This window comes from Eptesicus fuscus, chromosome 5 (genome assembly GCF_027574615.1).
Source record: "Eptesicus fuscus isolate TK198812 chromosome 5, DD_ASM_mEF_20220401, whole genome shotgun sequence".
Taxonomy (NCBI): domain Eukaryota; kingdom Metazoa; phylum Chordata; class Mammalia; order Chiroptera; family Vespertilionidae; genus Eptesicus; species Eptesicus fuscus.
Window position 1 is genome coordinate 84,851,901 of NC_072477.1, and position 27,923 is coordinate 84,879,823.

The 27,923-nt window shown below is 41.2% G+C and overlaps 1 protein-coding gene across 1 annotated transcript in view; it reads right to left on the reverse strand.

Moving 5' to 3' along the window:
* The window catches only part of HEATR5A (HEAT repeat containing 5A), a 106,495-nt gene extending 81,343 nt beyond the window's left edge, over positions 1 to 25,152 (reverse strand). Inside the window, exons 1-6 of the mRNA XM_054716519.1 lie at positions 25,073 to 25,152; positions 6,592 to 6,788; positions 5,107 to 5,318; positions 3,725 to 3,833; positions 1,328 to 1,477; positions 293 to 467 (exon numbers count right to left, since the gene is read on the reverse strand). Of these exons, the coding sequence (XP_054572494.1) occupies positions 293 to 467; positions 1,328 to 1,477; positions 3,725 to 3,833; positions 5,107 to 5,318; positions 6,592 to 6,717 (772 nt within the window). The 5' untranslated portion in view covers positions 6,718 to 6,788; positions 25,073 to 25,152. The remainder of the gene's footprint in view (positions 1 to 292; positions 468 to 1,327; positions 1,478 to 3,724; positions 3,834 to 5,106; positions 5,319 to 6,591; positions 6,789 to 25,072) is intronic.
* Positions 25,153 to 27,923: the final 2,771 nt, after the last annotated feature.

Genomic DNA, 27,923 nt, shown 5'->3' on the forward strand with positions numbered 1-27,923 from the left:
TTAAACTTAAACTTCTTCTAATGCCACTTCTTCAAAATAGACTCGCCCAGGCCATGGTATTTTGTGGAAGAGCCACACTCAAGGGGCCAAAGAGCCGCATGTGGTTCGCGAGCCGCAGTTTGCCCACCACGGACCTAGAGCAATGCTACAAACTAAAACTGATTTATAAGATAGTCTGTCTTTAAAAAAAAAAAAAAGAAATTAATGGGTAGTAGTAATGCTACATATGTTTGTTTAAATCAATTGGGAAGAAAATTACAGAAGACATTTGAAAATAATTAAATGAATTTACCTGCTCCTGGATGTTTAGAAATTAGAGCTTTAGCCAACACTGTCCCTAGTAGCTTTGAAACTGAAATCCGCACATCATAATTGGAACCTTCAAATGACTTAAAACATAGCGTGGCCACACTGTCCAGGTCTGTACTCCACATGAAGCTGGCCTCATTCTGAAGTTCAAAGAGACACTACTCAAGCGGAAAAACAGAAATTAATGAAAAACAAAATGTAAGTATCAAGTTCCGATCTAGACAAATTATAGAAAATATCAAGATTTAACAAAAACAGAACACAAACCCAAAGTTTCTAAGTAATGATTACAAGGACAACAAGTGAATACTTATTAAAAATCATAAAAGCAATGTGTTCATATAGTGTGGGATGACAGGGCTGTAAAAGATGTCCTTAGGCCCGGCCAGCGTGGCTCAATGGTTGAGCGTCGACCTATGAACTTGGAGGTCATGGTTCAATTCCTGGCCAGGGCACATGCCCAGGTTGCAGGCTCCATGCCCAGTGTGGGGCATGCAAGAGACAGCCAATCAATGATTCTCTCTCATCATTGATGTTTCTATCTCTCTGTCCCTCTCCTTTCCTTTCTGAAATCATTAAAAATGTATTTTTAAAAAATGTCCTTAGAACCAGTCTATTGGCTATGAGCAATTGTGAGAATAATTCCACCATAAACAACTTTACTATACTATCTATTCAAATGTTAATAAGGCATGATAAAAACAAAAACAAATCACTTTCAAACAGCATAAATCTTATATGTAAATTTAAGTTTATACAATTACAGGAAGGAAGCTTAGTAGCAAAGGAATACTGAGTCTGATCATTTGAACTCACTACATTGGACAATGCACTGCTAACTACTAGATGAGCCTTGGGAAATTCATATAACTCTCTGGGTCTCAGTTTCCTCATGTTAGAGTGAGACAGCTGATTACCAAAGGTGCAGCTCTAAGATCATGGGGCTGTTTTCAGTGTTTTCACAGAAATAAACTGATTTACTTTTCAAACAGAAATTCTGCTTATTAGGCCATTTCACCTTTGCAGCAGCACAACGAACAGCCATGGACCTATCTGTTAAGCAGGATCTGGCAGCTTTATAAATATCTCTGTGGCAAGGTGTAGCAGCAGCTCCAAGTCCTTTCAATATATTTTGCAGGCTCAACATAATCTCATATCGACCTTGAGACTACCAAAGAGAAAAGAAAAAATTTAAAGAATAGAGAGGAAAAAGTACTGTGAAGAATAGCATTAAGCACTGAAATTTATCTCATAAATGAGAGAAATACTCAAGATTTTTGTACACACAGACCAACCTATTCTGACATCAACAAACATTAATATTTGGTATTTTATAAATATATATTACACTTCAACACAATACAAATTTCATAATGTTGATGTGAAGATTAAGTAAAAATACATGGAAAAGTGCCTAGCACAAAGCTTGCATGTTGTTAAATAGCCAATAAATGGTTGCTATAAATGAGGCGACATGGGTAAGAGTGCAGGGTCTGACACCTACTAGGTACCTGACCTTGAACAAATCTATTTCTTTAACTGTTAAATGGAGGTAATGGTACCCACGTCTCAGGTTCTCCCAAGGCTCAACAGTTACTACATGTAAAGTACTTAGAATAGTGCCTGAAATACCGTAAATGTTCAATAAATCTTATAACTATTAATATTTTTATCACTTATTGGTCCAAGTAGTTTAACTCACAGGTTAGAAGTCTGGGCTTTAGATTTAAAACGACCTGGGTTTGAGTCTTGGCTCTGACCCTTAGTATCTGTGTGACTTTAAGTTGTTCTTACTTATTTCTTCATCTATAAAATGAGGTTAGGATGAACCGCATAGAGCCAGTGTGAGAAGTAAATACTAGTAAGCCCGTCGGGAAGACATTCACTATAGAGCCTGGCACATAATAAACACTCAAGAAGTAGTAGCTGCTTGTATTATTGATGTTTCACTAAATGCCCCAAATGATTTCAACATCCCAGGAAGTTCAGTACACTGAAGATGGGAGACAAAAGTCAACATATTTTATATTTTGAATTTTCCCATATTTTTATCTTGGTACATTAAAAAAAAAAAGTGCATGTAACTACCAGTATTTTTATAAATTATTTCAGCACTGTATTCTAGATTGTTTTTCTAAGTAAGGTAAGAACAAGAACTGGGGTGATGTTTTTATATTTAAAGGTGCTGAGGTATACTTGAATATTAAGAATAAGATTTAAAATTTTTGATATATAAACATACAAATGCTTTCATTTCAATCTGATCAGTAAAGCTATAGTTGGCAAGAGACTACAGTATCTTGGGAATCAAATAAAGAGACAGCTACAGAAACAAAGGGTGTTCCACAGCGGTAAATGATGCCAACAAGTCAATGAGATAAGGCTGAGCATATCCTCCTCTGACAAGTAAAAGGCCATCCAGATCCTGGTCATACTTGCATCCTCTATGCTCTTTCCAACCCCGATTATATTCCTTACTCCCTTCTGGTGCTGGTATAATACTAATCCATCCATTAGGCATACAGTAGTTACCAACTATGTATCTGGGTCCTTGGTAACAAGCACTTGCTCTGGCACTAGTAAGTAGTATCAGATGGAAGAGGTGATAGGAGGAGAGATTGGTCTACCAAATACCTTAGTTTTGCCCATTTGTATTTGTCTGAATACACGAAATTCTATTACTGCCTTACTGCTTCTCTCATGAAGAAATATACAAAGTACTTGTATATCGCCTAGAAAATAGTTCATTTATGGTTCTATTTCTTTTTTTCATTCTTTTTAAAATCTTTATTACTGAAAGTATTACATACTTTTTCCCCATTGACCCCCTTCCCCCTGCCAGGCCTTCACCACAGTATTGTGTCCTTGGGTTTATGCATGTAAGTTCTTTGGTTGATCTCTACCACCCCCCTTTCTGATAGTTGTCTGTCTGTTCCAAGCTTCTATTTCTATGGATCTATTTTGTTTATCAGTTTATTTTGTTCATTAGATTCCACATATGAGTGAGATCATGTGATACTTGATTCTGACTGGCTTATTTCGCTTAGCATAATACTCTCCAAGTCCCTCAATGCTGTCTCGAAGGAAAAGGGATCCCTCCCCCCGCCTTTTTTAAAGCTGCATAGTATTCCATGGTAAAAATGTACCACAGCTTTTTTATCTACTAATCTACTGATGGGCACTTGGGCTGTTTCCAGATCCTAGCTATTATAAATCGGGCTGCTATGAACATAAGGGTGCATATAGTCTTTCCAACTGGTGTTTTGGGTTTCTTAGGATATATTCCTAGAAGTGGGATCACTGGGCCAAATGTATATTTCTATACATATTTATGTACGCTTGTCATAGGTAAAGAAAGCATAAGACCTATGAAATACTATCATTTTATCCTTTGGTCAAATTTGTAGTTACTTACCTCTGCACTCTTCATAGCTTTAAGAATATTCCCCACTGTTTCAGTAAAAGTGTTACTCAGTATTCTACCCAACTTCTTGTACAAGGAACCCAAACATACCACAGCAGCACTGAAACAACATTTAAATTAGAAATTAGTCATGAATGGAAATAACAGAAATAAAAAAATAACTTAGAATAAAGGTGACTTTTTAATTTTACTTTTAAAGGATAAAATTTCCCAGCATCTACCCCACTGTTAAATTCTAAGGCATGACACTTAGGTGAGTATCAAATATTACACATTATTTTTTAAGTTATATATATATGTATATATGTATATATACATATATATATACACACACACATATATTTTTTTATTTCAGAGAGGGAGAGAGAGAGAGAAACATCAATAATGAGAATCATTGATCGGCTCCCTGTGGGAGTGCACTGACCACCAGGGGGCAGTACCTGTGTTGGGCGTCTGGCCCCTGATGGTCATAGCGACTGGTTGTTCCACCTTCAGTCAATTTACATATTAGGGTTTTATTATATAGGATACTTAAAGACAGTCTTAAAGATAAAAGATAAGAAAAGCAAGAAATAATATTCTCAAGTCTGAAAATTTTATCAGAAAATATATTCTGATATAAGCTAAAATTAAATCAACAAAAATTTCTATAAAATTACTATTATGAAATTATACATGGCAAATCAACTTCCCTAAAAACACAGGTAATAAAAATGATCTGAATTCTATGGAGAAAGAAACTAAGCTGCTATTTTTTAGGATCTTAGAAGAGTATTTTTCTATGACATTTACTATTAATTTTAACTATTAAGAATACACTAAAAGGACATCCAAAACATGCGTGAAGAACTTAAAATACCTTTTCTTAAATATTCAATTGCTAAAATTTTAGTGAGATAGTTTTAATTTCTAAATCTAGACTTCAAATATGCCAAAAATATTTTCTTAAAGAATTCTTTCTCAGTCAATAGGAATATGTTAGATTATTTTTAAAGTTGGATTTAAAAATGAGTAAAAAATTTATATATATATATATATATTTTTTTTTAAATATATTTTATTGATTTTTTACAGAGAGGAAGAAAGAGGGATAGAGAGTTAGAAACATCGATGAGAGAGAAACATCGATCAGCTGCCTCCTGCACACCCCCTACTGGGGATGTGCCTGTAACCAAGGTACATGCCCTTGACCGGAATCGAACCTGGGACCTTTCAGTCCACAGGCCGACACTCTATCCACTGAGCCAAACCGGTTTTGGCAAAAAATTTATATTTTGTTTCAAAGTAATTATTAAGTAGTTTGGGATATTTATAAAAATGATATTATAAGGAAGCACTATTTTATTCTTGTTCAGTTTTATTATCTAACTTACAGTTTAGTGGGAAGGTAACTTGGAGAGTCATCTTTGCTACGAATAAGATCATTACATTTATCGATTGTCTCATAGACAGAGAATGTGTCTCCAATACCATAAAGAATGCCTAGATTCTTAGCAAGGAGTTTGCGGGTAGGAGGCCCTGGGGAGCTGTTCAACAAAGACAGGAGCTGCTCAACAAGAGTCTTCTGTTTCTCCTTCACATCACTCTAGAAAGGAAGGTAGCAAAAAGACAAAAAGTCAACATAATTACATGCAATCCTCTATTTTTCCCCATATATTGAAGAACTAACTAAAAGGCTCTAGAAAAGTGTAAAATTATTTTGATTAAAAATTACAAGTAAATTGGTGGTGTGATCCTCATAAAACATGAACAGGTAGTTTGCTGCCCTACTGGTTATCTCCACAAAACAAATTCTGGACCACAATATACTGGTCTCTGTGAAAGACAATGGCTCTATTTCTTCTATATCTTTCTTCTTATGTTTGAAAGGTAGAGCAAATTTGTATTTCAACAAGAGCTTCTTAGTTATTAAGCTCCCACCCTATATATAGTTGCATAATAAGCAACAACCTATAACCCATTATCAGAGCTGACCTTGTAATGGTTACTTGTTTTACTCAGACCTTTTTCTAAGTTCAGTGCAATTTTCTTTTTGCAAGCTTATGCACCTAAATGCCAATAATGTTACTCCATTTTACTTGTCTGCTCTCTCAAAAAGGAATACAGAATATCATTACAATGGCAATGGTATTCAGATGCTCACCAAGACTTAAACTTCCACAGTGAAATATCTGTTAATTTAGTGTATGGATTTTGTCTTTTGTTAAATTCTAAACGTCTCCATGAGTAGTGTATTTGCACCACTTCTGCATTACAAATAGCATTGTTATTTTGTAGGAGAATATCCTTATATTTAGAGGTATGCAAAAAGTATTTAGAAATAAAGCAGAACTTCACATGGCTCAGTAAATCAATACATCAATCAAATATGGCAAAATATTAATAACTGCTGAATGTATATGAAGGGTATGAGTGATTAGTTTTCTTTTTCTGTACCCATTTTATAAGCTTTTAAAAGGGAATATGTTTACTCAACAACTCTCCCATTAAAGGGTCCACACCTTTCTTTAAATTGAAACTCCTATGACATTATTTAGCACTATACTACAGGGCTTCGTACATATGGAGATACATAAAGTATAGAATATAATGAAAATAAAATCGAATACAATGTAGTTTGTAGTTAGTTTCTGAAATATTTTTGAGTAATATATAAAATATGGGCTAATTTTTATTGCTTTTTTGAACAGAATATATAAACTTCCTGTAACATTTCATTATAAAGTCTTAATAAGGTCTAGCATTTGAAAGCTAATTTAGGTTATTCTGGACAGAACTAGAAACGCAAACCAAAGGAACAAAATATTATCTGGCTTAAAGAAAAACAAACAAAAAGCAGTTTTTGCAGTTTTACCTACCCTGCTGGTTGCTAGCAAGAGCTTTTCCAAATATCTCAACCAATCAAAAATAAACTCTGCCTTCTGAACTTCACCTAGTTGATTGCATGCTTCTTCATTCAGCAATAAGCTATGAGCTAATTCCATTCCTTGCAGAAAATTCTAACTGGTCTCGATTGTTCTCATTAAACATCAGTCAATACACCTAAGAAAAAAATCTGTAACAGAGGAAAATAACATTTTAAAATGAGAGTGAAAAGGAACGCAATCATAATGCTGGAAATCTTCCACAGAATAGCACAAAGCATAATTAAATAGAGACATCTTTTATAACAGGTCTAGGGAGAAACTGGGAAAATTCCAATACTAAACTCCTTTTTACAAAGACATAAAATCCATTTTTGTATTCTCTACTCCTTATTTAGGAAGCTGACAGGCAAAACAGAGTAGCATTATTGACATTCATATGCAAAAATGTGCTAACCAGAGAGACATTCCATTAAAATTCTGAAAATTTTGAGGTTAGACTACTCAAGTGTTTCATTGTAATACAGTAAACCTTACACTTTGTGGACCTCTATTTAATGAACTTCGAATATACTGGACAAAATTTCCGGTCTGTATGTCATATGTGATGATTAATACCTTGTTAATTTTAGAATGCTTTTAACCAAGATTTGCTCATAATTAAATTTAACAGGCTATTCTTTTGTTATTAATTCACTGTATTTTAAACAAGTTTTAGAAAATGGATCATATTTTGGAAAAAACACTAGTAATTTTGCCAACATAAATAAATATGACATATCTATAACTAGAGTCTACATATTTAAATCCAAGTCACCGTGCTTGTAAACAATGTTCGGTGAATGATTAGCATGTGATCCCATCGCATCCAACACAGTAATTGGTTCTGTTGTCAGTAATTGGTTCTGCTGTTGCGTGGAGTGACTTTCTGCAGCAGTTTTAACACACTGCCAGTTGATGTCCCCATGGGCACTAAGCCACACCCAGCCGTGTGCAGTCACTTGGGTAACCAATAAATGCACCCATTTACTAGACCTATTCAGTATAAATTTTAAATTACAGTAATACATATAGAAAACTTTTCTGTGAAATTAAACTTTTCATACATAATCAGTTTTCATTACACAAACGTGTCTATATAAGTAAAAATAGGTAAACTAACTAATTTGTCAATTTCTTTACGTACACATTCAGAAAACCTACTTTATTATATAACAGAATTTCGCCTGAATTAGTCTGTTATATCTAGGTCTTACTGCATAAAAATGGGTCATGGGTGCATATTAACAAATGACCAGATATCTAGACCTCCTACTAAAACTCTATAGTAAAGCTTCACACCTCCCTGGCCTTTACCTAGGAACATATGCAGTCATTTACCTGGAGATCCAAACCAGGAGCAGAAGGTACTACTCCCATTAGCATCTGTTCCCCTAGCCCAGTGGTTGGCAAACTGTGGCTCGCGAGCCACATGCGGCTCTTTGGCCCCTTGAGTGTGGCTCTTCCACAAAATACCACGGCCTGGGCGAGTCTACTTTGAAGAAGTGGCGTTAGAAGAAGTTTAAGTTTAAAAAATTTGGCTCTCAAAAAAGAAATTTCAATCATTGTACTGTTGATATTTGGCTCTGCTGACTAATGAGTTTGCCGACCACTGCCCTAGCCTAGTAAGACTCTGCTTGTAGCTTGAGGCTAGCAGTTCTGGGAAAGACTTCCAACTCAACCAGTAGTCTCCTTATCTCTGTGAGCCTTGTGAAAGTAAACTCCTGTTTTAGAAGGCACCTGGATGTTGTCCAGGGATTGCAGCAATAAAGACCATATCTGCTCTGACCCAGATCCAATGTAGCCTTCACTTTGTTGTAGCAAATAATCAACAAAGGACAGAGAAGGTTTCGTTTTGTTTTTAAATTCATGAGCATCTCCTGAACATACCCTAGTGCCTTTCCAGAACACAAATAACATAAAGTGTGTATACATACACACACACACACACACACACACACACACACACACAGTTACATACCAATTTATAAGATGAGACTGTGATTATGGAATTTTTTATTTTTAGAACATGCATGTTCAAGTATGTATTGGTAAGGTAGCATGATGTCTGCAACTCATTTTCAAATGGTTTAGCACAGTGGTCGGCAAACTGCGGTTTGCCGCTCTGTTGACTAATGAGTTTGCCAACCACTAATGAGTTTGCCAAACATACTAAATGTTACCGTGTAGTTGGAAGCTGTGAGGATTAGGCAATTGTGGCATATTGTGTGCAAAGAGGTAAAGGGTAGTATATGACAGTGGTCGGCAAACTCATTAGTCAACAGAGTGGCAAACCGTGGCTCGCGAGCCGCAGGTGGCTCGCGAGCCACAGTTTGCCAACCACTGGTTTAGCAAACCAATTAGTCAGCCAGAAAATTTGGCAAAATGTTAACAGTTGAATGTTTGTAGTGGGTATGTGAGTTATCTTTTCTGCATTTTTTAAAAGATCATGGTAAGCTGGAAAAAATTATTGAAGAAAATAAATTAAAAAACACACAAGCTGGCTTTTAAAAACAAATTGTTAGTATTACATATAGGAGTGACAGATATCAACAAGAATATTAAACACCAGAAAAGGCACCATATACATAATAGATGAGCACTATATGTGTTGAAAAAGAATACTTTCAACAATAAAGATAAATTTAAAAAAAAAAAGAAACACAGGACTTTTATTTTTAAAAAAAGATGAGTGCTCTTATTCAAGTATCAAAACTAAGTTTGAGCCTGGCCAGTGTGGTTCAGTGGATAGAGCATCAGCCCATGCATGGAACAGTGGTGGGTTTGATTCTGGTCAAGGGCATGTACTTGGGTTGCAGGTGTTGATCCCAGCCTCTGTGGGTGTGTGTGCAGGAGACAACCAATCGATGTTTCTCTCTCACATCAATGTTTCTCTCTCTCCTTACTCTCTTCCACTCTTTAAAAATCAATTGAAAAAATAACCTCGGGTGAGGATAACAAAAAAAAACACACTAAGTTTGATATCCTATCTAATAAAAGAGTAATATGCAAATTAACTGTACCTCCGCCACACCCACAAGCCATGCCCACCAGCCAATCAGGAGCAAGTATACAAATTAACCCAATCAAGATGGCTGCAGCCACGGAGCAAGCAGGAGGCTTGGTTTCCCCGGCAATGAAGGAAGCCAAGCTCCCGCAGCCCTGCCCTCTGCTCAAGGCTATAAAGTTTCAATTATAGAAGATAAATAAATCCCAGATAACAGGGCCTCCCCTTGGGTTGCCGGGGGGCGTGGTCGGCCTGCAAACCATCACAGGGCCCTCTCCCAGGTTGTCCCACACCCCAAGGGAATCCCCACCCTGATCTGGGACACCCTTCAGGGCAAACCAGCCGGACCCCACCTGTGCACTAGGCCTCTATCCTATCTAATAAAAGAGTAATATGCAAATTGACCATCACTCCAACACACAAGATGGCTGCCCCCATGTGGACACAAGATGGCTGCCAGAAGATGGCCAGCAGGGGAGGTTAGTTGGGAGGGACCAGGTCTGCAAAGGAGGGCAGTTGTGGGCAATCAGGCCAGCAGGGGAGGGCTGTTGGGAGGGACCAGGCCTGCAAGGGAGGGCAGTTGGGGGTGATCAAGCCTGCAGGGGAGGGCAGTTAGGGGTGACCAGGCCGGCAGAGGAGGGAAGTTGGGGGCGACCATGCCTGCAGGGAAGGGCAATTGGGGGGGACCCATTCCTGCAGGGGAGAGCAGTTGGGGGGGACCAGGCCTGCAGGGGAGGGCAGTTAGGGGTGACCAGGCCTGCAGTGGAGGGCAGTTAGGGGCAAACAGGCTGGCAGGGGAGCAGTTAGGCATCAATCAGGCTGGCATGGGAATGGTTAGGGGGTGATCAGGCTGGCAGGTAGAAGCGGTTAGGGGCAATCAGGAAGGCAGGCAGGGGAGCAGTTGGGAGCCAGCAGTCCTGGATTGTGAGAGAGCAGTCGGACATCCTTTGAGGGGTCCCAAATTGGAGAGGGTGCAGGCTCGGCTGAGGGACACCCCCCGCCCCGTGCATGAATTTCGTGCACCGGGCCTCTAGTCTATATTATAAAAGGCCAGTGGCCGTAATGCCGTAATGACCAAACCGGTCACCAGGAGGTGCACTGATGGGTTTCCCGGCGTGGCAGGTCTGGGGTCCCGCCCGATTTCGCGCACTGGGCCTCTAGTATTATAAATAAAACTCCAAACTAAACATAAATAGGTCACTGGAACTGCACAGAAATATAGATAGAATGCTACAGGTAATTAAACAAAAACATTTAAAATATATTGTTCATATTCCCCTAAACAAATTTCAATCTTTTATAGAGAAGCCAGTAAGTAAAGATGTATTAGAAATCAGATGGGAGACATGGAAAAGGTTTCCCGTTTCCCTCCCTCCCTCCTTCCTTTCCTCCCTCCCTCTTTCCTTCTTTTCCTCCCTTTCATTATTTTTTTCTCCCAGAGAGTTTACTGGTATAAAATTACCTACAGTATAAGGTCATCATAATTATTAAATAACAGAAAAGAGCCTCTTTTAAAGACAGTAGTCACAAACTGATACCAAATTAACCAAATTTGGCTTGTAATGAATTAGGAAAAAAATTAGGTACTAATATTTAAACATAAGATTTATATAAACTCCGGGTCCATGTTCCCATACAGCTCCTCTTAGATTAGAGGAGCAGGGACTCTTGAACAGGCCACACTTGCCACCAGGCAGGCACTATTCATTTACATTATTTGCCAACTTCTATGGGTATTTAAATTTTCTACTCCTACTGCATCCTCTGGCTTGGGCCAACCATCTAGATTCTGACTGTGATGCTGCCCCTGAGGCCAAAAGACAGGTTTTACTCAATCACCAAATGTCTCCTCAAGCCTGTGTGCTGCTTTAGCCATCTAGGTCGTCCCTCTCAATCAGTCCTGTCCGTCTGCCAATACCATCCATGACCTAACACTGACAATCCTCAAAAAAAGTACATATTAGGTTATTTTCAGAAATGTCAATTTTAAGGAACAAGAACAATACAAAATCACTTTACCAGACAACATGAATTTTAGCTTCTTGTTTAAAAAAACACGTCCTTTCCTTTCTTAAATTAGCAAAGGGAACTGACCAAAATATATACAATTAAGAATAAAGGTAATAAATGCTAGAGAAATACTTTCTGGAAGAAACCTAATGTACAGAAGGAGAAAAACAATGTCTATGACCGTGTAAGTGGAAAAAATAACCTCAATGTCATAGAGAAAATTTCTTATAACCACCAGGCAAGTCAAAATCCTATCTTAAGAATCAAATTACCCTTTTTGAGGTCATTACGACTGCTGAAAAGACATTTTTTCCCCTTAGGCAGCAGCAATATTGTGGTGTAAAATGATCTATCAAGAAGCAAAATAGCTAACACAATGCAATAATAAATAATTCAGTAAAAAGCTTGAGATCATAAGCAGGGCATAAAGTTATCTCCAAGGCGCTCAATACATTTCTCATATAAATGACACCTAAAAGAAGTAGACAATTCTTATTGGTAATCCCATATCTAAAATCCCAAGTCTAAAATGCACCTATGATCCCCTAGTGTGCACGTCACTGAGATAAGTAACTGCATTTTGCAAATAACATACCCCTGCTCTTATCTGAAGTTTCACTTTAGGAAGATGACTAAAATGCAATCTATCTACTATATATTTTTAAAAATATATTTTTTTGTTGATTTCAGAGAGGAAGGGAGAGAGAGAAACATAGAATCATGGATTGGCTGCCTCCTGCACGCCCCCCACTGAGGATCGAGCCCACAACCTGGGCATATGCCCTTGACCAAAATTGAACCCTTCAGTCCGCAGGCTGACGCTCTATCCATTGAGCCAAACCAGCCAGGGCTCTACTATACATTTTAATATAACCACAACCTTGTTTATATAAACATCTAGAGAATGCTTATTTTTCAAATCTTTTACATTTTCCATGTTCCTGTTGAGATTACAAAGTGATTAGTTTATTAAAAGTATATATAGCAAAATATTTTTCAAATTAGTTATGTTACTTGAAAAAAAGATTTCATAAAATTGCTGCTCCCACCTTATTTTTGAAAGAGGCTAATATTTTTTGACCACTTACTATACTCTAGGCCAGTGGTCAGCAAACTCATTAGTCAACAGAGACAAATATCAACAGTACAACGATTGAAATTTCTTTTGAGAGCCAAATTTTTTAAACTTAAACTTCTTCTAACGCCACTTCTTCAAAATAGACTCGCCCAGGCCGTGGTATTTTGTGGAAGAGGCACACTCAAGGGGCCAAAGAGCCGCATGTGGCTTTCGAGCCGCAGTTTGCCGACCACGGCTCTAGGCACTACAGTAATGTCTTACATTTTCTTGAGTAATATGAAAACTGTCCATAAGGTGGCTATTTTTATTAGCCCCATTTTAAGATGAGGAAACTGAGTCACCAAGAAGCTAAGATGATGTCAGTCCTGACAGAAAGTGTTAACATAATTTTCTCTATCTAGGGTTTACAGATCTATTTTAGTAGATATGGGAAATAGGTTGAAATTTGCTGGGGAGGGGTGAGTCTCCCTAATCTTCTTGGTCATTTTAGTTTCTTAAAATGATGTAGTATATCATTTTGAGAAGGGAAAAGAGGAAAACCACAAATAAAAGAGAACATCAAATACAAAATAGGATAGGTTTGTTGGATTGGTTTGTTAGTTTTTTCTTTCCAGAGCACAAAAAAGAGCAATTTACAAAATGAACCAGCCACTAGGCAGTAAATGGAACTAATTCTAGCAAGCATCAAGTGCTTAAGGTTCTGAAACATGTCTCATACTTAAATTTCAATTACTTTTCTTTGGCTTTCATTTCTCTAAAAGACATCACAATAGCTTCAAATCAGCCTCTAGTCTTTAGTTTCTCGTTTTGTTCAAAAAGCATAAAATAAGCCCCAAAAACCCTCTCAAGAATCTCCAAATGTTCAGGAAATATACATAAACCTTAAAATCCAAACCTTTTAAAAAAAATCAACAACCCAAGAGACAAAACAGTAATTAGCTTTAATTTAGAAAAAAGCTGGGTCTTTTATCCTGACCCGAGATTCCCTTTGACCTGTGACTCAGGCTTTGCAAAATTATAGGTTACAAAATAGGAACCCAGAAGTTACACAGAGCATCACGCTTAAGATGTTGCCTTAAGGAGGGCTGCCTTGGTAGAAAGAAAAAGAGGTCTTTTTGTTACTGTATTTTAAACATCCCTAGACACAGTCCTAAAATTGGTTTGCTGACGCCCCTCCCCCCCCCCCCCCCCCCCCCCCCAGGGATTGAGCCAAAAACCCAGGCATGTGCTCTAACTGGGAATTGAACCATGACCTCCTGGTTCATTGGGTGATGCTCAACCACTGAGCCACACCAGCCAGGCTATCTTGATTTTTAAAGCTTATCTGCATTTATTCCATCTTTGAATCTGAAATATCTTGCTTTTTTCTACAGTAAACTCACTATTTTAAAATTCATTTTAAGAAAATCACTTCCTTCAGGAAGCCTTTCATGATTAATTACCCTATTCTTGTACTGTCTCCTTTTGGTATAGCATCTTTTTCATTATTATATTTATGCTTCTTAAAATAATGTTTGGCTTCTCTAGCCATCCATCCATCACTTAGACTGTAAGATTCTCCTGGTTTTTTTCCAAATCATGATTCAAAAATCTTAACAGTGATTCTCAGATAGCAGCATTGTGGGTAATGTTCCTTCTCTGGTCTCCAAATTTTTAGTGATTTAAAATCTTTTAAAATGAAATTCTTAAAAACCAATAAACAAACTAAATTTCTGTTAGATTCCTAACTTGACTCCCAAATCACAAAATGACAATGGTAGCTATTATTCACTGAGCCAGGAAATTTTTAGTGCTTAACTTATATCTCATCATCACAAGGAAGAAAGCATGAAGATACCCCTATTTTATGGATGAAGGAACTATTAAGATGCCAGTAAATAGGTGAAGTGAACCCAGATTTTCTTGGCAACAAAGCTCATTCTCTTTATTCTAGGAAGCCTTTCCACGGGTTGGGGGAGGGCAGTGTTTTTGACATTAAGATGCAAGGGACACCTCAATTAAAAAAAAAAAAGACATAAGGAACAAAATGTGTGGAACAAATAGGGCAAGGGGTGGAAGCTGGACACATATTTGGGGGCTCTTTCTCTACCAATTTCTACCTACATCTTTCAGTAAACCACAAAATGAGCTTCATCTCCCAACTCCTCCAAGGATAAAGGTCAAACAATTAAAAAGGGAGTGTTGGGAAAATAGCAAAGGGAACAAGATATGAGGTAGGTAAACGGTTAAAAATTAAAGGAAACTAAAATTAAAGATAGCAGACCTGTAACAATGTAGACTAGTAGTTCTCAACTCTAGCTGCTTTAAAGAAATACCAAAGTTGAGCCTAAACCAACTGAATTAGAATCTCTGAAGGCTGGGGTGCTATGATAAATGAATTTTTCATTTAATTCTCATACCACTACCATAAACACCTACTAGCACTATTAATTTATAAATAAAAATACTGAGACTAGACAATATAGATGATTTTAATAGCTAATTATTGCCCACTACTCTCCTCTAATTCATCTAAGAAATATTTATCTTGATATTATTTTTAGACTAGAGGCCCAGTGCACGAAATTTGTGCACAGGTGTGGGGGGGTGTCCCTCAGGTCAGCCTGCACCCTCTCCAATCTGGGACCCCTCGAGGGATGTCTGACTGCCCTCTCACAATCCATCTCCCAACTGCTCGCCTGCCTGCCTTCCTGATTGTCCCTAACCGCTTCTGCCTGCCAGCCTGATCACCCCCTAACCACTCCCCTGCCAGCCTGATTGATGCCTAACTGCTCCCCTGCCAGTGTGTTTGCCCCTAACAGCCCTCCCCTTTAGGCCTGGTCACCCCTAACTGCCCTTCCCTGCAGACCCGGTCACCCCCAACTTCCCTCCTCTGCTGGCCTGGTCACCCCTAACTGCCCTCCCCTGCAGGCTTGCTTGCCCCCAACTGCCCTCCCTTGCAGGCCTGATCCCTCCCAACTAACCTCCCCTGCTGGCCATCTTGTGCTGGCCATCTTGTGCCAGCCATCTTGTGTCCACATGGGGGCAGCCATCTTGTGTGTTGGAGAGATGGTCAATCTGCATATTACTCTTTTATTAGATAGGATAGAGGCCTGTTGTATGGGTGGGGGCCAGCTGGTTTGCCCTGAAGGGTATCCCGGATCAGGATGGGGGTTCCCTTGGGGTTTGGGCGGCATGGGTGAAGGGCCTGTGGTGGTTTGCAGGCCGGTCATGCCCCCTGAAGACCCAAGCAAAGGTCCTGGTATCTGGGATTTATGTATCTTCTACAATTGAAACTTTGTAGCCTGGAGCAGAGCCAAGCCTCCTGCTCGCTCCGTGGCCGGCAGCCATTTCTCTTGGGATTGATGTATCTTCTATAATTGAAACTTTGTAGCCTGGAGCGGAGGCCTAGGCCAGCCAGGGCTGCAGAAGCTTTGCTTCCTCCATTGCCAGGGGCAACCCTAGCCTCCCTCTCTTTCCAGCTTCGTGGCTGCCGCCATTTCTGTTTGGATTTGTTTACCTTCTGTATTTGAAACTTTGTAGCCTTGAGTGGAGGCTTAGGCCGGCAACGGCAGGCGGAAAGCTTGGCTTCCTTTGTTACCAGGGAAACCCAAGCCTCCCTCCTGCTTTCTGTGGCTGTAGCCATCTTGGTTGGGTTTATTTGCATATCCTGATTGGCTGGTGGGTGTGGTTTCTGGGTGTAGTGGAGTTAGGGTCAATTTGCATATTACTCTTTTATTAGGTAGGATAAGCCCATAGCAACTAAAACTGCTTTAGAAAACAGCAAGAAAGTGACAATAAAATTCAAACTTATGATATTATTTGGTTTGAACTTAATTTTAGTCTAATTCTCTATAGCAACCCAGGCCAGCCAAGGCGGGTGCCAGCAGGGCCCCCCAATTGTCCCACTGGTAGCCCCACAGAGGGAGGCGACTGGCAGTGGCGGGGGGGGGGGCAGGGACAGCGAGTGGGTGGTGCCAGGTCGGCCAAGGTGGTGCCAGTGGGGGCCCCTCCAATCGCCCCACCAGTCACCCCATAGATCGGCCCTGATCGCTGGCCAGGCCTACCCATGCACAAATTTTGTGCATCAGGCCTCTAGTCTATATCTATATCTATATCTATATCTATATCTATATCTATATCTATCTATATATTTATATATATATACTTATATATGTATATAGATATCCTATCTAATAAAAGAGTAATATGCAAATTGACCATCGCTCCAACACACAAGATGGCCGCCCCCATGTGGTCAAAGATGGCCGCCCCCACGTGGACACAAGATGGTTGCCACAAGATGGTCGGCAGGGGAGGGCAGTTGTGGGCAATCAGGCCAGCAGGGGAGGGAAGTTGGGAGGGACCAGGCCTGAAAGGGAGGGCAGTTAGGGGTAATCGGGCCAGCAGGGGAGTGGTTAGGGGGTGATCAGGCTGACAGGCAGAAGTGGTTAGGGGGTGATCAGGCAGGCAGTCAGGCAAGCAGTTGGGAGCCAGCAGTCCTGGATTGTGAGAGGGATGTCCCAGATTGGAGAGGGTGCAGGCTGGGCTGAGGAATACAGGCCCCCCGTGCATGAATTTCGTGCACCGGGCCTCTAGTAGATATATATAAACCTAAGCAACCATTTGACCAGTAGCTATGATGCACATTGACCAGCAGGGGGCAGATGCTCAATGCACAGGCATGGAAACATGGAACAGACTGATGAATCTCAGAGGGAATGGGGGAGGAGGGAGGGCGGGAAGAGATTAAACAAAGATCTTATATGCATACTAGAGGCCCAGTGCACAGATTTGTGCATCAGTGGGGTCCCTCAGCCTGGCCGCCAGGGATCGGGCCGAAACCAGCTCTCCGGCATCCTCCCAAGGGGTACCGGATTGCGAGAGGGCGCAGGCCAGGCCGAGGCACCTCACCAGTGCACGAATCCATGTACCGGGCCTCTAGTTAGGGATAAGAAGAATGGTAGAAACTGGATTCAGTGAAGGAGATTACCAATAGGGCCCTCAATTGAAGTCTAGCCATTTATGGCAATTCTCCTCTCAGATTACAAAAAAAGGAAACCCTTGGAGGGTAAGAGGAAGTGTTGGGGGTGCACTGAATGACTGAACAGTAGGAACCAACTCTAATAAGGCAAAAGTAGAAAAAGGAACTAATTTTTTTTAGGATTTAGTTACTAGAACTTTTTAACTCACTATCTCATTTAATCCTCGCAACATTGAAATTAAGATATTATTATCCTCCTTTTACATTTAACGATGGGTAAGAAATTTGTCCAAGCGCACTGGCAATTTAAAAATAAACATCGAGCCGAAACCGGTTTGGCTCAGTGGATGGAGCGTCGGCCTGCGGACTCAAGGGTCCCAGGTTCGATTCCAGTCAAGGGCATGTACCTTGGTTGCAGGCACATCCCCGGTGGGGTGTGTGCAAGAGGCAGCTGATCGATGCTTCTAACTCTCTATCCCTCTCTCTTCCTCTCTGTAAAAACTCAATAAAATATATTAAAAAATAAATAAATAAAAAATAATAAATAAACATCGAATCACACATGTATAATACATATAAAGCTATCACTGGCGCCAATCGCATGTGTGTGTTTCGACACTGGCCTCCCATTTAAATTAATTCAAAGACAGTTTCCCATGATGTCGGCATTTGCCATGACTATTAATAAGTCACAAGGACAAACTAGACAGAGTAGAAATACTCCTATCTAAACCCGTTTTCAGATATGGTTAGTTATATGTTGCTTTCTCTCGAGTTCGAAGAGCATGTGATGTTAAAGTTAAAGTTGTAAATACTTCATCACAAGGGAAATTAGTCAAGCACTCTGAAAGTGTTTTTACTCTTAATGTGGTATACAAGGAGATATTAGAATAGTTTAATCAATTTATCAGTCACTGTTTTTATTGATGTTTTTGTTTTTATATCATTTTTGTTGTTTTTATATCATGTCTTTGTTGTTGTTATATCATGCTGTTATTGTTTATTTATTAATCAATTTATATATTATCTTCATATACATTTTACTAATTTTCTTTCATCTCTGACACTTCTATTATAGAGAAAGGGTGAATACCGATATTAACATATTTCTTCAAATAAATTTCCTTTCAATGTGCACGAATCCGTGCACCGGGCCACTAGTAACACCTAAATCTGTCTAGTTTCAATGTCCATGTTCCTTCGACTACTTCATATAGCCTCTTTATGTAGTCTCTAATTACTGATATTACTAAATTATTGCCATTCCCAAACCATCTAATTCTTCTTTGTTGTTCAACACTTCACTTTCCTCTAAAGTCTCATACTTTGAGGCTTTTTGTTAAAGTGTGAGGTCTTCTAGAGACATCCATTTCCAAAGGACCCTTTCCATCTTGACAGCAATCAATAAGCACTAACAGTGTTAGTTTAGTCTCTGGCTACTCTTGATCATTTTTATCACTCTTCATTCTACAAACCAACTCTTCCAACTCCCCCTGGGGAGAGAGATTTCATTCTGAATACTTAGGAGTTCCAGAAAGCAGATTTTAAAATAACAGAAATTTTACTCTTCTTATATCTCCCACCTCATTCATCCAAAAGTCACCATCTAAGCAATCTCACCACGCGGTCTACTCAAGAATCCAGTAACATGAATTAAAAAAAAAAACACACGTTGTCTTAAAACAATATAGAGGAACTAACTGTTTCAAAGATCATAAACTTTACTGACATTTGATCCCTCAGAGCCCGTTCATTCTTAGTTTAGACATGACTAATTATCCAGTTATTTGGATTCTAGCTAGGGTGGTAGACAGCATCATGTTAAAAGTGAAGGAGCAAACTCATTGAGAACAGGAAGAAGTCAAGAGCAAACAGCTATCAGTGATGGAAATGACCAAAATATTATCTACTACAGATATTTTAAAAACCAGGGCAATATGGGGCTACTTAGTACGAGAGCAAAGTACACAAAATGCCATTATTCCCTTGGCTCAGCAGAGGCCAGGAATCCTTGCTCAATTTTTCAAAGTAACTTTATCCTTATATTTGCTGCTCATGCAATCTGCCACATAGGATTTCCTAGTTCAGCCAATAGACACCGCCTGCTTTAGAATGTCCTCCTTCTAACTGTTCATGGCTCTTACATAATCTTTTTTTTAGTATGTTGGTTTTTTAAAAAATCCTCACTGCGGATATTTTTTCCATTGGTTTTTAGAGAGTGGAAGGGAGGGATGAGGGGAGGGAGAGAAGGAGAGAGGGGGAGGGAGGGGGGGAGGGAGAAAAGGAGAAAAGGAGGGAGGGAGGGAGGGAGGGAGGGAGGGAGGGAGGGAGAAAGAGATCAAAGATATGAAAGAGACACATCGATTGGTTGGCTTGCACATGCCCCAATGGGCCGAGGATAGAACCAACAATATAGGTATGGGCCACTGACGGAATTGAATCCGCAGTCATGGGTTGACGCTCTAACCACTGAGAAACTAGCCAAAAATGTTGTTTTTTAGAAAGACAGGAAGAAAGAGGAAGAGAGAGATATAAACCTCAGAGAGAAACATCGATTGCCTGCCTCCTGCATGCTCCCTACTGGGGATCGAGCCTGTGGAACAGGGGCATGTGCCCTGATGGGGTATCCAACCAGCCACCTCTTGAAGCATGGGAAGACACTCAAACCAACAGCCACATAGGCCGGGCATGGCTCTTACTTCTTGGTCAGCATTCAGATTCACCCTTAATCTGCACTATGGTCTGACATTTTGGCTTTCCTCATGGTCCCTTCTGACAACATACCCTATGGCAGTGGTCGGCAAACTCATTAGTCAACAGAGCCAAATATCAACAGTACAACGATTGAAATTTCTTTTGAGAGCCAAATTTTTTAAACTTAAACTTCTTCTAACGCCACTTCTTTAAAATAGACTCGCCCAGGCCATGGTATTTTGTGGAAGAGCCACACTCAAGGGGCCAAAGAGCCGCATGTGGCTCGCGAGCCGCAGTTTGCTGACCACGGCCCTATGGAATATATCTAGCCTAGAATTTAGCTACATTTCTTACCTTCCTGTATTCCTACCTGAGGGGTTTTCTTGGCAGACTTCTTTCTCACTTCTTGCCAGATGCCCAGCTTTGCAAGTATAGCTTCCCAGAACAACTCTCTTATTATCCTGCCTTTTGGTTATGACTGCCATGGCCCACCCAAGTACTATAGTGAACTAAAGGCCCGGTGCATGAAATTCCTGCACAGGGGTGTGTGTCCCTCAGCCCAACCTGCACCCTCTCCAATCTGGGACCCCTCGGAGAATGTTCGACTGCCGGGCCTAAACAGGCAGTCGGACATCCCTCTCACAATTCTGGACTGCTGGCTCCCAACTGCTCACCTGCCTGCCTGATTGCCCCTAACCGCTTCTGCCTGCCAGCATGATCACCCCCTAACCACTCCCCTGCCAGCCTGATCGATGCCTAACTGCTCTCCTGCTGGCCTGATCGTCCCCAAATGCCCTCCCGACAGCCCGGTCACCCCCAAATGTCCTCCCCTGCATATTCCCTCTTTATTAGATAGGGTTTTTTCTTTAACATATTGGACAGCCCTAACTGGTTTGGCTCAGTGAATGGAGCAACAGCCTGCAGACTCAAGGGACCCAGGTTCGATTCCAGTCAAGGCCATGTACCTTGGTTGGGGGCATATACCCAGTGGGGACTGTGCAAAAGGCAGCTGATCGATATTTCTCTCTCATAGATGTTTCTAGCTCTCTATCCCTTCCCCTTCCTCTCTGTAAAACATCAATGAAATATATATAAAAAAAGAAACATTTAAGATTCCTCCTTATCTGCCTGGCTGGTGTGACTCAGTGGCTGAGACCCCAGGCTGGGGGCGGGCCCGATTGCCGCCTGGGTGCTGCGCCGCTGCCAGCCCGAGATCCCAGGTTGGAGGCGGGGCCCAATCGCTGCCTGAGACCCCAGGCTGGGGGCAGGGGCCCAAACTGCCGCTTGGTGCTAGAGCATTCCCAAGTGGCTGCAGGCAGGATGTTCCCACCCCGCCCCCAGCCGCTTGGCGCCTGCACTTATAGGCTCCGAGTGGCCAGGGGGCATTCTGGGACCCCTGCCGCTCAGGGCCTATGGGCCTACAGGCTAGGCGCAGCCTGGGTCCAGAGGATGTTCCCGGGACCCAGGCCAATCAGTGGCTGCGTATACAAATTAACCACCATCTTTGTTGGGTTAATTTGCATACTCGCTCTGATTGGCTATGGGTGTAGTGAAGGTACGGTCAATTAGCATTTTTCTCTTTTATTAGTGTAGATTACCATCTATTACTCTAGCCCCAAGTGGGTCTGGGGCAGCACACCATAATCAAACTCATTGATATTTCTGCAGCAGAAGATGAACATAGTCACATACGGTGGGGTTAAAAAATGACTCTAAATAGTTTCTTATCATTTCAGGTCATGTTTTCCTGTCAAATGAGTTAAGAAAAAAACTTTTCAGAGAACTTAGAATTCTGTTTAAGATTAAGAAATTTTTACCCATGTATGTATGGTTTTGCTTTTTTTGCTTTTCATATTTCCTCCCAAAAAATTAAAAAAAATATTTTTTTGGACCCTGACAAGTTTGGCTTAGTGGTTGGAGCTTGGGACTGTGGACTAAAGGGTCCTGGGTTTGATTCCAGTCAAGGGCATGTACCTTGGTTGCAGGTTCCATCCCTGGCCTGGGTCAGGGTGCTTGTGGGGGGCAACCAATCAGGAGGCAACCAATCGATGTGTCTCTCTCACATCAATGTTTCTCTGACTCTGTCTCACCCACTCCCTTCTATTCTGTCTAAAAAGCAATGGAAAAATATCCTCAAGTGAAGATTAACAAAAAAAATTTGTTTTGGTGTTTCAATGGGTAATTTCAATTTTCTGTTATTTTTATTACACAAAGAATGTATTGAATAAATGAGGTATTATTTTGCATATATATGCACAAAAACATGCATATTTCAACATATAGAAACCTACAAATGCAACAGAAGAGGATATAGATACATGCTACTGTATAACTGTTGTATAATGGTAATTAACCAATAGAGAAGCATTATCTGGGCAGTAAGTACAACTAAGTTATTGATAAAGGACATATATAAGTCCTAGCTGGTTTGGCTCAGTGGATAGAACGTTGGCCTGTGGATTGAAGGGTCCTGGGTTCAATTCCTGTCAAGAGCATATGCCTAGGTTGTGGGCTATATTCCCAGTAGGGGGCATGCAGGAGGCAGCCAATGATTCTTTCATCTCTCGCTCCCTCTCCTTTCCTCTCTGAAATCAATAAAAATATATTTTAAAAAATGAAAAAGTACACATATAAAACATCTTATTTAGTGCAATTAGAACCATACAATGGTTTTAAGATTAAAAATAGTATATGCTGAGCTTTAAATATTTAGAATTGTCACTTCTTATAAGTTTTCCCTCTTTCCTTAACACAACTAGCTCCAATTTCTTAGGTTGGTGACATTAACATAGTGCTTTAATATGGCTATGTTATGCTTCTTTTCTGCAAATAATTATCTTTTCAATTGTTACTATGTAAAAAAAAACAATAAGCCCAAGCATAACTCAAGATGCATGCTTCATTTTCAATCGGTTGGATATCTTCTTAGAGAGTTCTAATTTCCCATTTGGGTCTTACTGTAGATAAACATTTGATTTCATGTTCACATTACACTTCCAATACTTTTCTGTATGATCTTTTGATCAACTGCTATATCACAGGATTCATGTAAAAAAAAAAGTAACTTACTGTTACTTGTGATATACACCATGAATATGTTAGAGTTTACTAAATGAAAAAAACTTTCCACACCAGATCTAAATTAAAACTAACAATTATAAAGTTGTTAAAGAAACATAGAAATCCTTTCCTCTCTCTAGACTTACCAAAAGGCTAACTTGTTAAAGTTAAAAACTTTATTCTAAGCAAATGTAACAGAAAAGCCATGCCCCTCTTCCTTCATTACACATCTAGGATCCCGAAGCAATACAGTTTACCTGACATCATATGAAAAAGCAAGATTAAGAATTAAAACTGAACTTAACCTTTTCCTCCTACAAAAAAGATTTAGTGGTTAAGAGTTTAGAGGTCTAGTCCAGGGTGTGGCAAATTTTTTTTTCTGTCAAGTACAGGAGAGGCTTTAGGCTTTGTGAGCCACACAGTCTCTATCACATAAACAATGCATAAGCAGCCATAAAATCTACAAAAACTGGCAGCAGGCTGGATTTGACCCACACGCCGCCAACTGTTGACACCTGGTCTACTCCAAAGAATTTAAACACTAGAACTAGACAAGGGATTCAATTAAATGATATAAACAAATCTGTACTAATTCCTTAGGTCTCCGTTAATTCATTTCTTAAATGAAGTTTCATAACAGTTTCTGCAGTCTCCTTAAAATGCAGAAGTGCTTTTAATATAGGAGAATTATGGTCCTAATTCAAGGACGGTTCAAACCCCTCAATATACTATGGGTAATTAATGAAACACAAAAGACTCAATAAAGCTTTTTTAAAAAAAAAAAAATACATGTCATTGAACCTTCTGCTTCTGAACGGTACTTGTGGGCACCCCCTCTCCCATGTCCCCTTCCTTTTCACATCTTCTCTAGGCTCTAAGTTTCTTAAGGGCGCTTAAAAGGCGCTGAATATTTGAATAATATACCTAAAACAAAGTTTAATTATGACTTTTAATGAAGGGACTCAAATCATCTGACAACTACTTTCTGACTCGACAATTTCTACAATCTTCGCTGGCTAGTTCCATAAAGCGCTGTGTACGTTTCTAAGACTTGACAATGGCTTGAAATGACGCTGTGCTGGCCGAGAGCAGTGTCAGCGTGTCCTCCAGCGAAGCAAATGCTGCCCCAGCAAATGCTTCCTTTGCTCGAGGGCTGGGAAGGGTCCTCCACGTCGAAGGAAATACCCCCTCTCCCCCCACCGCCGCCTGCGGGGACGCACCTCCAGGGCAGCGCGCGGCGTCCGGACAACCGCGCCCGAAGCCGGGTCGGGGCCGGCGGGCGTAGCCGGGGCGGGTCCGGGAGCGGCGGGCCGGCGGGGCGAGCTCCGACCTTCCGACCTTCCGACCTCCCCTCCCGACGGCCGGCTCCCGCCCCGCCCGCGGGCAGAGTCCACGCCTACCTGTTGTGCTCGGGAGCAGCCCGACTTCCCCGCCGCCCGGGAGGGAGTACGGACGGCGCAGGCGGTCGGCCGTCCCCGCGCCCAGCTCAGCCTGCCCAGCAGCGGCCCGGCCCCTCCGGCCATGTCACCCAATTCCCCGGCCAGTCCCCACACCCGGGGTCCCGGCTTCCGCCACCCCTTCGCCGCCGCCACCACCCCGAGGTCCTCCCAACTGCTCCACTCACCGTGCAGGCCCGGTGCGCGGTCCCTCCCGGCCCGCGGGCAGCCCGGACACCGCCCCCCGCACGCGGGAGCCGCCTCCACTCCCGGGATCCCCAACTGCTCGTCCTGCGCGGGGTCCCCCACGGCTCAGCACACGTCCCAGTCCCGCTACCACACCGGCTCCTCAGCGCTGGGACTTGCAGGCGGCGGCGGCGGCTGGGAGGCGGGAGGGGCGCGCGCGGGGCGGAGCCGCACAGCTCGGAGTCCCCAGCGCGGCGCGAGCGGGCGAGCGGGAGCCAGCCCAGCCCAGCCCAGCCCGGCCCGGCGCCCCAGGCCCCGCCAGCCGGCCGCCGAGCCATCGAGCGCCCACTCTGGCAGGCGTGACTGCTCCACCGCCGAGAGAGCGATGGAGGATACCGTGGCCCAAGCTGAGGCCCGGGCAGGGGCTTGGCGGTCCAGAGATGATGGCCACAACTATTTTTGTCTGTTTTTATCACCAGCCAGCATCCTTGGAGGGCGGCAATGGGGCATCTGAAGGCAACGCCTGGAGAAATTTAGGCAGGGAGTGCTGTGGGTGTTGTTGACCTAAATAAAGAGGTAAACTGAGGCAAGCTAAAAAAAAAAAAAAAGAAGCCAAAACCGGTTTGGCTCAGTGGATAGAACGTCGGTCTGCGGACTGAAAGGTTCCGGGTTCGATTCCGGTCAAGGGCATGTACATTGGTTGCGGGCACATCCCCGGTAGCGGGTGTGCTGGAGGCAGCTGGTCGATGTTTCTAGCTTTCTATCCCACTCCTTTCTCTCTGTAAAAAATCAATAAAATATATTTTTAAAAAAAAGAAAGAAAAAGAAAATGAGTTCATTTGGGAATAGCCGAGAGATTGCTATTGTGACAAGCAAACTAGCAACAAGCTACAGGAGAGTCGGTTGAGGATTTGGGATAGGCTGTTATTTAAGAGCAGAAAATGTAAAAAGGGGAGAGTTCAGAAGAAAGCTAAGATTAAAACACACACACAAACCAAAGAGTTCCCCCATTTATGCCGGCTCTGTGTCTTTGTGTGTGGTTTAAATTCTTTTGTAAAGAAATAATTTTTTTCGTGATATCTTATTGTAAAACATGTTTTAAATACAGAAAATTTGAAAGAGTAGTATATACCATATCCTCCCCATCCATATTCTACATTCGCATTTTACTTCTGTGCCCTTGTGACACGCCTCCATCACTCTCTGAGCACACTCTTACTTTCTGGCCCAGGCTCATCCTGCCCCAGCCCTGGATGCAGCCATTTAGCCAGGAGCCTTGAAAATTCATGAGTAGACAAAACGAACCCCGTCACACAAATGTAGCTAAATCCCACCTACTTTGCAAGACCAACACGACCTGGGTCATCTCCTATTTGTGCCCCTGGCAAAACTTCCCAAGCTTGATATGAGACAACTCCTGGCCCCACCTCACCCCTCATCATCCAAGAAAGTCCAACACTATCAGTTTTCTGTAAAGAAGGCATTTAAGGAAAATCAGTCTCTTTGTCCTTAAATTTTGTCTTCCTGAGATTCTCCATCTTATATTCTCCGGTTCTATTTTAGATTGAAATTCTTTCACAGTGCAGACGGGGGAATGGTAGAGGGGGGAGTGACTCTAGAGCGCCCTATCTCCTCCTTTTACAGCCTGAGACTCTGAGGCCTGAGGCACAGTGACTTGCTCAGGATCACACCCTGAATCAATGGTGAAATTGGGGCAAACAGCCTTGGCTCCAAGTCAAGTGCATGTTTCCAGTATACTCAATCTTTTGAACGTAATTAAAAATTTTTTCATTTTAAAACAGTCTCAAGCTTACAAAAATGTTGCAAGTATAGTACAAAGAACATTCCCCCCCCCCCAGAACTATTTGAGATTTAAGTTGCTGACACAATGTCACATTGTTACTAAATAACTTTAGTGTGTGTCCTGATAAATAAGTACCCTGTACTACATAATCACACTATAACTAGTAAAATCAAAATATTTACGTGATAGGTTTTGACAATCGTCCCAATAATATTCTTTTTGGTGAAAGGATTCACTCCAGCATCAAGCATTAAATTTACTTGTCATGCAATTCGAGTTGCCTTCACTATGGAGCACCTCCTCAGTCTTTCCTTGACTTTTATAATCTTGACACTTTTGAAGATCCCCAGCCAATGATTTTATAGAATGGCCTTCACTTTGCATTTGTCTGATGTTACTCATGATTAGATTCGGGGTAGGGATCTTGGACAGGAAGCGATGCTGTGTTCTCACTGTATTCTATCGGGGGGGCATATTATTTTAATTTGTCTCATTATTGATGCTTATTTTAATAAGGTGGTGTCAGACTTCACTGTAAAGTTACTTTTCCCACTTTGTAATTAGCAAGTATTTTGTGAGGGACATCCTTTGAAACTAGCTAAGTATTTTTTTGTTTCTCATCTAACTTTCAATTTATATCAGTATGAATTCAGTTTCCTATTTAATGGATTATAATCTGTTTATATCATTATTTATTTACTTATCTATTTATTTGAATCCTCACCCAAGGATATGTTTTTCTGACCTTTTGGTATATGATACAATGCTCCAACCAACTGAACCACCAGGCCAGGGCTATCATTATTTTGATGTTAAAATTGTCCCAAGTTTGGTCAAAGAGAGCCCCATTTATGCTGGCTTCTGTGTCTTGTTTTAAATCCTTTCATAAAAAATTCGTTCACAGTATTTTATTGTAAAACATTTTTAAAATACAGAAAATTTGAAAGAGTTGTATATACCATATACTCACCATCCATATTCTACATTAACATTTTACTAGTCCGTGCCCTTTTGACACACCTCCATCGCTCTTTGAGCAATCTCTTACT